This window comes from Phacochoerus africanus, chromosome 3 (assembly GCF_016906955.1).
Source record: "Phacochoerus africanus isolate WHEZ1 chromosome 3, ROS_Pafr_v1, whole genome shotgun sequence".
Classification (NCBI taxonomy): Eukaryota; Metazoa; Chordata; class Mammalia; order Artiodactyla; family Suidae; genus Phacochoerus; species Phacochoerus africanus.
This window is the reverse complement of record NC_062546.1, coordinates 140,147,541-140,160,240: the sequence shown is the minus strand read 5'-3', so window position 1 is coordinate 140,160,240 and position 12,700 is coordinate 140,147,541. Positions and strand designations below refer to the sequence as shown.

The window sequence follows — 12,700 nt, the reverse complement described above, 5'->3', positions numbered from 1 at the left end:
AGGTTTTTTTCTTTTTTCTTTTTTTTGTCCTTTTTTAGGACCCCACCAGCGGCATAGGGAGGTTCCCAGGCTAGGGGTCAAATCAGAGCTGTAGCTGCCGGCCTACACTGCAGCCACAGCACTGTGGGATCCGAGGCACGTCGGTGACCTACACCACAGCCCACAGCAATGCTGGAGCCTTAACCGACTGAGTGAGGCCAGGGATCTAGCCCACGTCCTCATGGATGCTACTTGGGTTCGTTAACTGTTGAGCCACGACAGGAATTCCAAGTTTTTTTTTTTTTTTTTTTTTTAATTCAAAATTTTTCAGTTTGGGGAGGTTTCTCAGGGTATTTTTTTCTCTTTCAACTCATCATATTTTTGGGGTGTAGGACACTTCTGTTTTTTGTCCCCCACCACATCTCATTTGTTCCATTCAAGAGAAGTGTGTCATGCTCCATTTTGTTGAATTCGTCCCAGTGGGCCCAGTGGCGTGTGGGTGTCTCTCTTTGACCTGCCTTCCACCCGCCTGGCTCCCAGCAGAAATGCTACTGTGGCTGCTACTTCAGTGTTAGCAGATAGAAAGGCCTTTTGCTTGCCACCTCTTTTTTTTTAAATTAAATTAAATTTAATTTAATTTTTTTCTTTTCAGGGTTGCACCCACAGCATATGGAAGTTGCCAGGCTAGGGGTCCAACTGGTGCTACAGCTGCTGGCCTGTGCCACCGCTCACAGCAACGCTGGATCCTTAACCCACTGAGCTAGGCCAGGGATTGGACCCGCAACTTCATGATTCCTAGTCAGATTTGTTTCCCCTGCGCCACGGTGGGAACTCACTTGCTACCCCTTTTTAGGTTGATGTTCCCAGACTTGTGAGATTTTTACCTGGGCTGCATTTCCAATGAAGCTGCAAGAGCAGATCCAGCTCTTCAAGCCGCAGGGAGGCTTAAATACTGTGTCATAGCTTGGTTGGGCACTTGATGTCATGAGTTTTATTTCACTAGACTGCCAAGGGAACCACTGTGTTATATCCTTGACTATAGTTATGACAAAGGTGTTGCCCAGATTTTAGAGTTCTTCCAACCTTGACCTCATGTTTTTCTCTCCCTTTGAATGTTTTACCCTTTCCCATAGTTGCGAAATTCAAACGACTTTCATCCCACAGTCTCCTGATTTCCAGCTTTGCCTCCTACCCCTTTCATGAGGCCTCACTCAGCTGGGCAGTGCTGCTGGACTTGCTTTCCTACTCTGCCAATCTGGGGGCGTTCTAGGCTCCTTCTTTTCATGTCCCCTTTCACCAAGGGCCTCCTCCTCTGCCACTTTGCCACTCAAAGTCTGGTTTCTGGACCTGAAGCCTCAGCATCAGTTGGAAGCCTCTTAGAAATGCAGAAACTCAGGCCCCAACCCAGACCTGCTGGCTCGGAATCTGCACTTCACAAGGTCCCCAGGTGATCTGTGTGCATATGCAGGCTTGAGAAGTGCTGGCCTGTGTCACACATTTTCCCTGGATTGTGTCCAAATTAAGGCAATGGTGTGTTGGAACTCAGTCACTCTGTAGGAAGAGTTGGATAGAAAATTTTTTAAAAAATCCTTTTATTCATCTTTGGGCAATACTTTTGTCACTTTTAGAGATAGGAAGAAATGAATATTTGGGGATAAATGGCTTTTCCTACCCATGTGAATGAAGTTAGGGCATTGGGGAAAGCTTGGATAATTTAGCTGATAGACTGTTAAGAAGGAAGGATTCAGAGAGCAGCCACCATCACCGTTTTGAAAGGAAATAGAGGGGATAGTTCTGTTGAATGAATATTTGATTCAAGAAATCATTATATCTTTCAAATTATAAATATGTATACACACACATGTATGTGTGTGTATACATATATATTTATTTATATAAGATTGTCTTGGTCCATCTGGGCTGCTTGAACAAAAATACCAGAGACCAGACGGCTTATTCACAAGAACTTCTCATAGTTCTGGAATCCGGGAGTCTGAGTTCAGAGTACAAGTGTGTCTGGGTGGTGGCCCTCTTCCAGGTTGCGGACTTCTCACTGCTCCCTCATGTGGCAGAAGGGTGATCTATCTAGGGTGTCTTTTATAAGGGCACTAATCTCATTCATGAAGGCTCCACCCTGGAGACCTAATCACCTTCAAGAGGGCTCACCTCGTGATACCAGCAACTTTGGGAATTTTGAGGAGGGACACAGATACTCAGACCAAAGCAAAAATAGAAATACAATTGACCCTTGAACAATACAGGTTTGAACTGTGGAGGTCTCTTTATACATGGCTTTTTGCAATAGTAAATACTATAGTACTACATGACTGTGGTTGGTCGAATTCAAGGATGTGGAACCTGAAATACAGAGGAGTTGTTCAAGGGACAATGAATATAATATATAAATGTAAATATAAAATAAATATATATCTATAAATTTTGTACCTCTAAAAGGCTGCTAAACAAAAGATTTATATGTAAACTAAATTAAGGATTGGATAGGCTGGTAGAACACCTGTTTCTTCTTTTTAAAAGTGTATTCCTACCTTATTTGTGGAAATATTACCTAATACAAGGGTTCAGTGATAGCACAGATCTCATCCCAGGACAGAGTGACGAGTGTTTGTCCCTAAGGCACATTTCATCGTGTCTTCACGCATTAGAGGCTCTCCTGATGTACAGGCTGTGTAGTAAAATGGATAGCCTGTTGCGGGGGGGGGGAATATGCACCCCCAGCCAAGTGGTGAAGAGGGCCGTAGGGTTTTGAGCTTTCAGACTGATGGGAGTCTGCTCTCAGGACCCACCTCTTCTTAGATCTGCCCTAGCACTGCTCTAGGGGGTGTGTTAGCAGGGTCAGTATATGTGTTTCTTTTTTCCCTTTTAAATCCTCAGCACTTTTAAATATCCAGCTGGTACTTCTGAGGCCCCAAATTTTGAAGGAATAGAATTTGATAAGTTATACCCATAGGTCATCTAAAATAGTCTCTCCATAGGTTAATTAAAATAATCCCCCCCCCCCCGTTTGCTCACTGCCATGTCAGAGAACCTGATCCTCTGGTAGGAAGTGATACCAGCCATCTAAATGCAAAGACCTTAAAAAAAAAAATATGTGTTTCTTCAGACTTTGACCTAACTTTGCTTCAATGCAAAATAATTTCCTTTCATATGAACACTGATTGTTGGTTGTTTTTGCTTTTATGATTTAAAAGTTTGGTGTTGGAAGACTCTCAGAGATTGAGAAGAGACTTGTGGTTGCCAAGGGGGAGAGAGGAGAGAGTGGGGTGGACTGGGAGTTTAGGATTAGTAGATGCAAACTATTGTATTTAGAATGAAGAAGCAATTAGGTTCTACTATATAGCACAGGGAACTATATCCAATCTCTTGGGATAGACTATGATGGAAGATAATATAGGAAAAGGAATGTATGTATATGTATGTGTGTGACTGGGTCACTTTCCTGTACAGCAGAAATTGGTACAACATTGTGAATCAACTACACCTTGATAAAATTTTAAAAATAAAATACCTAACTTGCAAAACAACTAAAAATTTGGTGTTGGAAAGCTAGAAAGGCATTCATTTATGCTGAATATAACATAGAAACACTATTCTCATTTCTGTGACCAAGGGGACACCTGTTTAACGTGGACACTACGTAAAGCTGCAGGCTTTCAAAATGGGCCATCCGCACAGTGAGCAGATGCCAGCAACTTGAAATAGGAATGCCCGGGCAGTGTTCCATTTCTCCTTCGGAAGCATCTTACAGGATTAAAACCCTATACCAGAAACAGATGGAAACTGGACCTCATGTTTCAGATCTTGTTCAAAGGACAGGATTTGCTGAAATGAAAAGTGTTAGATTTAGAAAACTTGTAATTAGTTAAATGGATGAGGAAAATGATGACGGCAAAGTGTTGTATAATGAAAATAGAAAAGCTAGTGATTTTCTTAAGAGTTTATCCTGCGAAAAAAGCACTTAAATAAACACATATATTGGGGTTCCCTTGTGGTGCAGCCGGTTAAGGATCCAGTGTGGTCACCGCTGTGGCTTGGGTCGCTGCTATGGCATGAGTTCATTCCCTGGCCTGGGAACTTCCACATGCCACAGGCATGGCCAAAAAAAGCAAAACAAACAAACAAAAAACACATATAAAGGTGTGTATGTGTGTTACATGCCACAGCATTTAGGCCACATTATGTGACATTTTGGGTCTTATTAATTTGAGTATTAAGTAATGCTGGGTATGCAAAGATAGTTCAGATTGGATTATTCCAGTTGGCAACATAACACAAAGTTAACTAGGCAGTCTTTATTGAAAAAATATATAGGATGCATAAATACACGCTTTTATTTCATCATAAATATGTAGTAGCGTAAGTGAGGTTTCTGTGGTGACTGAGGTTATTCTTGTAGCTTTTGGTCAGTACCTCGAAAGTGAGTTACACTGATCTGGTACCTTTGATTGAGGGTTAGAATGTGTTTTATAGTAGTCATCTGGCAGTTATTTAAAATAGCAAACCAAAACAAATATGCACTTGGCAATTGAAGCAAAATATGACTTAGTATAATTGCCCATTTGTTTGATTTCAAAGCTTAGTTGTTTTGTCTTTCAATGAAACATTTTTCTTTGCAGCAGAATTTTCTAAAATTGACCCACAGAGCATTATTTCCTGCATTGTTAGTGTGGATGCATCTACTGCAGGACTTCTCAGGGCCTTTGACAGTACTTATATTCCCTGTGATTCTTTTAAAGTGAGATATAGTATCTGATGTTTCCCAAGCTTATTTGGTTTTACCAGCCACGCCTCCCTCCCCCACCTTTTTTTTTTGTTTGTTTGTTTTCCTTGATGGAATATCAACCATGGAAATGATAGCTTTAGCATTTTTATATGTATTTTTAAATTTACTGACACAGCAGTGCTGAGAAACAGAAACCGTTTTGTTGTCCCTTTTGGATGAGGGAGGAGTTAAGAACAACCGGAGCTCAGGTTGGCCCCAAGACCCAGGTCTCCTAATAACTCACCCATCTTTTACCTCTCTGTCTAGGCCTTGGGTTCAGGTAGGAGGCACTTACTACATGTGGCAGGGCTCTGCGCTGGCACAATGGGGTGGGGGTGCTGGGCCCTGTGCTGCTCTGAAGTTCCTTTGTCCTGTGGCTGGTCCACAGGGCCCTATGTTCTTCTGTAGAGGCCTTTCTAATTCTAGCAAATTGATGACAAGGATGAGAGAGTTCTCATGTGATTTCTATGAGGTAATGGTTAGGCAGCCCCCGTCCCCATCTCCCCGGTATGCTTTTAAGTAGGAAAGTTATCCTGATACTCAAGTGTGGTTCACTTGTGCTTTGCTTGCAGATTTTCACTCTTCGGTACTGTGTCATGTTTTCCTCTTTTTATAGAAAGAAATTCAAGCCATGAGTCAGTGCAGCCATCCCAACGTAGTGACTTATTACACCTCTTTTGTGGTAAAAGACGAACTTTGGCTGGTCATGAAATTACTAAGTGGAGGTAAGTGGGTTTTGTCATTGTTATTTGTTTGCTTGTTTTTGTTTTCCTTTTGTGCGAATCAGCATATTGAATAAGATCTTGGATTTGACACTCCTGTATTTAAAAGTTGTCTTGGGGAGTTCCCGTCGTGGCGCGGTGGTTAACGAATCCGACTGGGAACCATGAGGTTGCGGGTTCGGTCCCTGCCCTTGCTCAGTGGGTTAACGATCTGGCATTGCCGTGAGCTGTGGTGTAGGTTGCAGACGTGGCTCGGATCCCGTGTTGCTGTGGCTCTGGTGTAGGCCGGTGGCTACGGTTCTGATTTGACCCCTAACCTGGGAACTTCCATATGCCGCGGGAGCGGCCCAAGAAATAGCTAAAAAGACAAAAAAAAAAAAAAGTTGTCTTGGTTTATTATTTGCCTAGAAGGTAAAGTCCGGATTTCTTCACAATTCTTTCATAATTCAGCTTACCTCTTAGAATATCTGTGTCCTCCTCTGCTCCTGCCTTCTACGTGTGAGTGAGGCTCCCCACATGTCCCCTGAGGTCGCTGTGCCCTCAGCTGGGCTGCTCCCAGCCCTGGATGTCATCCATCCATCCTTCTCCACGTGCTCAGGTCCTGAAAGGCTCCATCCTATCTGCAGCCGCCCCTTGCTCACTTCAAAAAAAAGTCAGCCAGTCCTTCCTCTTTAAAGCCTTCATTCTTAACATTATTCAAGTCTTTAACACATGGCAATATAATGAGTTATTTCAGGGCTGTTTATGAAAGATGTGTGGTGATGGAAACATTTTACAGCTGTGCTATCTGGTTTCTACCGGTGACATGTGGCCCTTGAGCACTTGACGTGTGGCTCGTGTTACCAAGGGACTGAATTTCTATTCAATTTTAATTAGCCTATATTTAAATAAGCCAGTGGCTGCGGTGTTGGACTGTGCAGTTTTAGATCATGAACTTCACAAGGAGCACACATGGGAAGGGTCAGGACCTTTCTTTCCTCTCTCTAGCCTCAGGTCGGTGAAGTTCTAAAAGCCACGGGCAATTGAATTTATAAGACACCCTTTTCCATTCCTGCCTTTTATGTCTTTTAATCTTTTAACATCACTATTCAATAGGGAAGGATAATGATAACCGTTAATTTCCCTGAACGCTTCCTCCATGGCTCGATCCCATGCTAGGTGATTGACTGACCTTATTTCATGGGATCTGGACAACACCTTTGAGTGGCAGGTGTCATCATGCCGGTGTTTCAGAAAGAACACCGGAGCTCGAGAGAGTTAAGGGACGTGCCCCGGGTCACACATGCAGTAACTGTCAGAGCTGGGATTTGTGACCATTGGACCAGCTTGACTTAAACGCTGTGCTGCCCTAAAAGTATCATCACCTTCATTTTACAGGCCCACAAATTGGAGCTGAGAAAGCCCAAGTGATTTCCTTCCTAGCACCCAGCATCCCCACAGCTCTCGTGGGTCCTCTTTGCAGCGTGTCCCTCCCTGTGTATCTTTCTGAGACATTAGGAGTAGAGAGCATTTAGTGGTGCCTGGATGAAGCCAGAACTGATGGAGCAGAGTTTACATTGCAGAGCCCATTTTTATCTGCAGGCCCAGTTCAGCTAAGGCTGCATCAGGGAGGCATTTCAATTTTTTTTTTTTTCCTTCCGAGGAGCTCTCTTGGATCCAGCAGAGGCCCTGCAATGAGATGACGAAGGCATTGTAATTGCCTCGGGTCTGCTTGTATAGGTTTCTGTAGGGAGCCTGGGAGAGCTTAGTTCAGTTCTGTTCCCAGTCTCCTCAATCCTATTAGTCATTGTTTCCTTGAGTGCCGACTCGGGATTTTTTAATTAAAAGGAGAAAGCAGAAAAAGGGAAAGACAAAAGGAAAAGGAAGCCTGTTGGAGCCGACTGCAGTGTTGAGTATCAAAAAACTGCTTTTCGGTTCCGCTGAGGATGGTGCTTTGTTAATCACAGGACCTTAACCTGCTTTCTTCTAATGGGGCCTCACTTACTAAGGAAATGAGAAGTTCTGGTAACCTAGGACCCTGTGGATTTTACTTCCCCTCTTTACTTTTATCCCAATTAACCTTTTCTAAGCTTGAGAATATCCCCTGTGCCTTTTGCCAAGGAGTGGATGGAAAATTTCTTTTTCTCTTTTCTTTTCTTTTTTTAAGAATCCAATTCAATTTGGTTTTCCCAAGCTTTAGGTAAGAGGAACAGGTTTGAAACAGGTTTTCACAGGTAAGGGGAGTGTGGGCAGATGTGGCCTCTTGCTCATTTTTCTTTCAGCAGGCTAGAGATGCATTCATGCTTGGTACAGTATAGCCTTAGAAGAGAAAAATAAAATGTTTTTGGAAATATTTTCTGAGTGATCCAGAAATCCAAGAGGCAATGAAGAGAGATATTTTGCTTTTCTTTGAGGGGAAACATATGCATTTGTTTTCTTCTATATTGTTTTATCACATCATATCTCTTCATGAGGGGCAGGCGGCTGGTCTGGTGTTCTAATACCCCATGGGGAAATTCAGTCCTCTTAGTTAATCAGAGAGAGCCTGGAGCCAAATTCAGGTCCTGAGGTAAGCTATTTGGTAACTCTTCAGAAATGTTGAACCCCCAGGTAATTATGGCTCTTAAAATGACCAGGAGGTTTGGAGTATTCATTAACATGTGTTGAAACATGCATTCAAGGTACCAAGGATATGAATCTGTTTAGAGTTAACAAAGTACTGTGTATTTATTTCTTTATTATTAAAGTCAGTACATCAAGCATTGGGTAAATGTAAATGAAGGTTGCCTTGAGTCACGGAAAGGCATCCTCTGGTTGGGGTTCTAGAGGCAAAGTACTTTTTGTTCTCGCCTCTGAAGCTGTGTCTTAGAGGTTAAGGAAGAGCTGGGCTTCTTGCTTTCTCTCAGCAGTTCTCTACTGACTTTTCTCCTGGCTTCCTGTTCCTTTCTTTTTCACTTCAGACACCCTAAACCTTCTTTTAATCTGTAACCAATTGCATGTTTAGGCAAAAGGAACTCAGTGTGAAGTGGCCACAAACAGTCATCTGGTTCCTGGCCCAGAATCCCTCTAAGTTTAGCTGCAAGAGTCCCTGCGCACTTGGATGCGGTTTAGTCTTTTTCTGGTTGTGGACTGCCCATGCAACCATTTGTATGCCTTGGGAATATTTGTGTTAAATTAATAAGCAAGCATATCTTGATGTTCTCATGTAGTTTTTTAAATAGGGAGCCCTATTCTGGAGAGGTGTGTATACAGTCATTGCAATTCTTCTCTCTGTCCACTTAGGCTCAATGTTGGATATCATAAAATACATCGTCAACCGAGGAGAACACAAGAATGGAGTCCTGGAAGAGGCAATAATAGCGACAATTCTTAAGGAGGTTTTGGAAGGCTTAGACTATTTACACAGGAATGGTCAGATTCACAGGTATGACCTCTGCAGAGATATTTACATTTCAGCCGTTTGTATCTTTAGTCCTAGTTAGTAAAGAACATTAAGGAAACACACCTCACAGGTAGGTATTGATATATTTCTAACTCAGGTAGGCTAAAAAAAAAAAGACGGGGGAAAAGTGCTTAGGAACAAGAGAATAAGTTTTGGTGAATAATGTTGGCATCCTCAGGGTTGGTTTAAATGCTTTCGCTGAAATAAGAACAGAATGTAGAAAATACTGAGTGAAAATATCAGTTAACATATTACCCTTAAAGTATACTTATTTGAACTAGAAGCATCTCTAACTTTCTAACACAGGCAAGAGTGGAAGCACTAATTTCATCTATTTTGTAATATAAAATGCTAATTCTTTAAAAGTAGCCAAGTATCATTGTTATGGGTGCTGGATGTTCCAAACTGGTTAGTGTTACTTGGGTTTTTAGGAATAGCTGCAAATACATAACCATTTACTATTAATACCAATATTGTAACTCCCCTGCCCTGAGCTGTGAGTTGATATATTTAATATCTGCTTTGTCTTCCTATAATTGGAAAAAATACTACTTTAGAAAGAAAACTTATAGATTGCATTTTTCTTAAGCATTAAGACTGCTCAGCACAACTTCTATATAGTGAAGAAATTAATTGCAGAATATTTGAATTAGTATTTATAGTCAATATTTCTTGAGAGCCAAGGGTGATCAAGTCCATTATTGAAGAGGCTGGTGGGATTGATTTAGAGTTGCATCACAGACAAATTTAAGTGGAAGCAGAATAGCTTTACCTAGACTGGGCTTTAATTCTTGATAGAGTGATAGTATTGTGAATATATCGACAATCTCTAACTCTATTACATAAAATAATCTACGTGCTATGGTTTTAATTAAATCTGAATAATGATTTCCCATAAACTGTTTGTTACTAACCACCCCCAGGAGCAAACTATAAAATCACACTGTAGTCTTAAAACTTTTAAAATCTGTGATACGATTTTAATATTTATAAAATAATAAGTATGTCAATTAGCTATATTGTATATGATGCATTTTAAAATCTCCCTGCGTGAATTAATACAGTATACTGAGTGTATTCCACAATTTATCCCACACCCCCCCTTTTTTTTTTCCTAATAGGGATTTGAAAGCTGGTAATATTCTTCTGGGTGAGGATGGTTCCGTACAAATAGCAGGTAAAGCTGACAAAGATAAAAAATTCTTCACTTTTTACAGAAATGTTACAGTTTTAAAGAATGTAGAATCACTCCTAAGAAATGAGTAAATACATGTAGTCTGTTTTTTTAGTTGAAATATAGTTGATGTGTGATATACATTATAGGTGTGTAACAGTGATTCACAGTTTTTAAAGTTTATATACTCCATTTATAGTTATTATAAAATATTGGCTCTGTTCTCTGTGTTGTACAGTATGCCCTTGTAGCTTATTTTTATACACATTTGTTTTAACCTCTTAATCCCCTACCTTCATATTGCCCCTCCCACTTCTCCTTTCCCCAGTGGTAACCACTGGTTTGTTCTCTGTATCTGTATCTACTTCTTTTTTGCTACATTTACTGGTTTGTTGTGTTTTTTTAAATTTCATGTATAAGTGATATCACACAGTATTACTTTTTTTTCTGTCTGGCTTATTTAGTGCAGTACCCTCCACATCTATCCATGTTGCTGCAAATGGCAAAATTTCATTTTTATGGCTGGGTAATACTCCATATGTGTGTACACACACACACACACACACACACACACACACGCACGCACACACCCCAACTGTATCTGGGCTGCCCTGTTGTAACGTTTGGGTCTGAGGTTTAACATATTTTCCTATTGTTTTCATAAATCTTTGTTAGATCATCCTAAAAATACTGCTATTTTAGAATGTGGCCTTTTAATAAGGAACAGTTTTACTTTTAATGTTATTATATTTTCTATACCTTCCATATTGAATCATGGGGATATTTAGAAAACTGCAAGAGGTTTGTCTTTGGATGAGTTTGAAAGTTTAAAATATTCTACATACTAATTTTAAACCATTTATTTCTCAAAAGTTGGCTGAAAGAATTATGAACCCTTAAAATGTAGGGCTTATTTTACTTTGGAATCTGACTCTCTATTGTCTACTCCTGATAACTGGTAGGCATGGAGATGCAGTAAAGATCAGATGAGTGAGTGCATCAGACAAGAGCCTTCGATATGCAGAACCTCTCATTTTGTTAATGCTCCTAGGAGAAACTGAAAGGCCTGGGATAAAATGTAGCCTTGTTCATAGCAACTCTTGTTTTACCCCTTGGCCATGAAGGTCTGTCTCAGCACTCTTCTCAGCCATCACTGCTTAGGGCATTTTTGGCTGGACAGTCCTCTGACTGGACTGCCCCTGTCATCTCAGAGTGTTCAGCCTTCTGCCTTACAGGCATTAAATATTACTGGCAGCAAGTCCTAGCAGCATCCTTGGTGAAAATCAAGAATCTGGCTTGTGCTGTTTAAGATGCTTAATCCAGCCTCATCTGTTTCTTTTCTTTATTTATTTATTAAAAATTTGTTTCATTATTGTTGATTTATAATGTTCTGACAATTTCTGCTATACAACAAAGTGACCCCCCCCACACACACACATTCTTTTTCTCTCATTATCTTCCATCATGTTCCATCACAAATGGCTAGCTATAGTTCCCTGTGCTGATAGCAGGAGCTCATTGCTTATCCACTCCAGTGCAGTAGTTTACATTTGCTAACCCCAAACTCCCAGTCCATCCCACTCTCTCAGCCTCATCTGTTTCTATTTGAGTGAGTTTGGAAGTCCTACCTTCTAGCATAGGCTTAGGGTCTTTTGCCTGTCTAATAATTAGAATGAAGTTGATGACAGTCCTTGGTCCCAGTCTTGTTTCTAGAGAAATCTGAGGATCAGGGGTTATTATCAGAAATGCGAGGGTTCAGCAGAAAACAAACACACCCCCAAAACAAAGGATAAGCCTTGAGTCATCTCTTTGATTCATTGTCCCTCTAGGTGCCAGAGGACCTGTCAATAGATGCTGTGGTCTGTATGGCGAGCATGATACTGACCTTAGGCTCTGTATTTAGTTAGACACTTAATGGGACCTTTATTTAGTTGATTTTTTTAAGGGAGAGAGAAGATGTTTTGAAAAAAATGCAAAAGGGAAACTGAGAATTTGTTTCAGATCAAATGTTTCTTCCCTAGGAAACTAGTAATGGAAGCATCATCTTTTTTTACCTCTTCCCTTTTGAAAAGATAAATTTAGTTTAAGACCACTGGGGAGGCACACAAAGGTTCTGGAATCAAAACAGGTCTGATTTAATCCCACTGTGCTCCATGAAGCAAGGCATTGCATCTCTAAGCCTTCGTTTCTCCATCTGTGAGATGGTAATGCTAAGGCCTGTCATTCAGGAAGACACGGATTTCCTATGTAGCTATTGAATCATAGGGTTCAGGCCCCTGTAAGTGCAATGTATTTTTGGGAGTTAGAGAGTGTTCTAGGTGGAGAGGAGAAACCAATTTGCAATCAGGAGTTATTTCTATATAGACATTTTTGTGAACTTGTCTCAAAAGGTCCCAGAAGAAAGGACTTTCTTTTTTTTGTCTTTTGTTGTTGTTGTTGTTGCTATTTCTTGGGCCGCTCCCACGGAATATGGAGGTTCCCAGGCTAGGGGTTGAATCGGAGCTGTAGCCACTGGCCTACGCCAGAGCCACAGCAACGTGGGATCCGAGCCGCGTCTGCAACCTACACCACAGCTCACGGCAACGCCAGATCGTTAACCCACTGAGCAAGGGCAGGGACCGAAC

The 12,700-nt window shown here is 41.1% G+C and overlaps 1 protein-coding gene across 1 annotated transcript in view; it reads left to right on the top strand.

Moving 5' to 3' along the window:
- Positions 1-12,700, top strand: part of STK39 (serine/threonine kinase 39) — a 306,680-nt gene that overhangs the window by 79,465 nt on the left and 214,515 nt on the right. Inside the window, exons 3-5 of the mRNA XM_047772806.1 lie at positions 5,376-5,484; positions 8,743-8,884; positions 10,024-10,079. Of these exons, the coding sequence (XP_047628762.1) occupies positions 5,376-5,484; positions 8,743-8,884; positions 10,024-10,079 (307 nt within the window). The remainder of the gene's footprint in view (positions 1-5,375; positions 5,485-8,742; positions 8,885-10,023; positions 10,080-12,700) is intronic.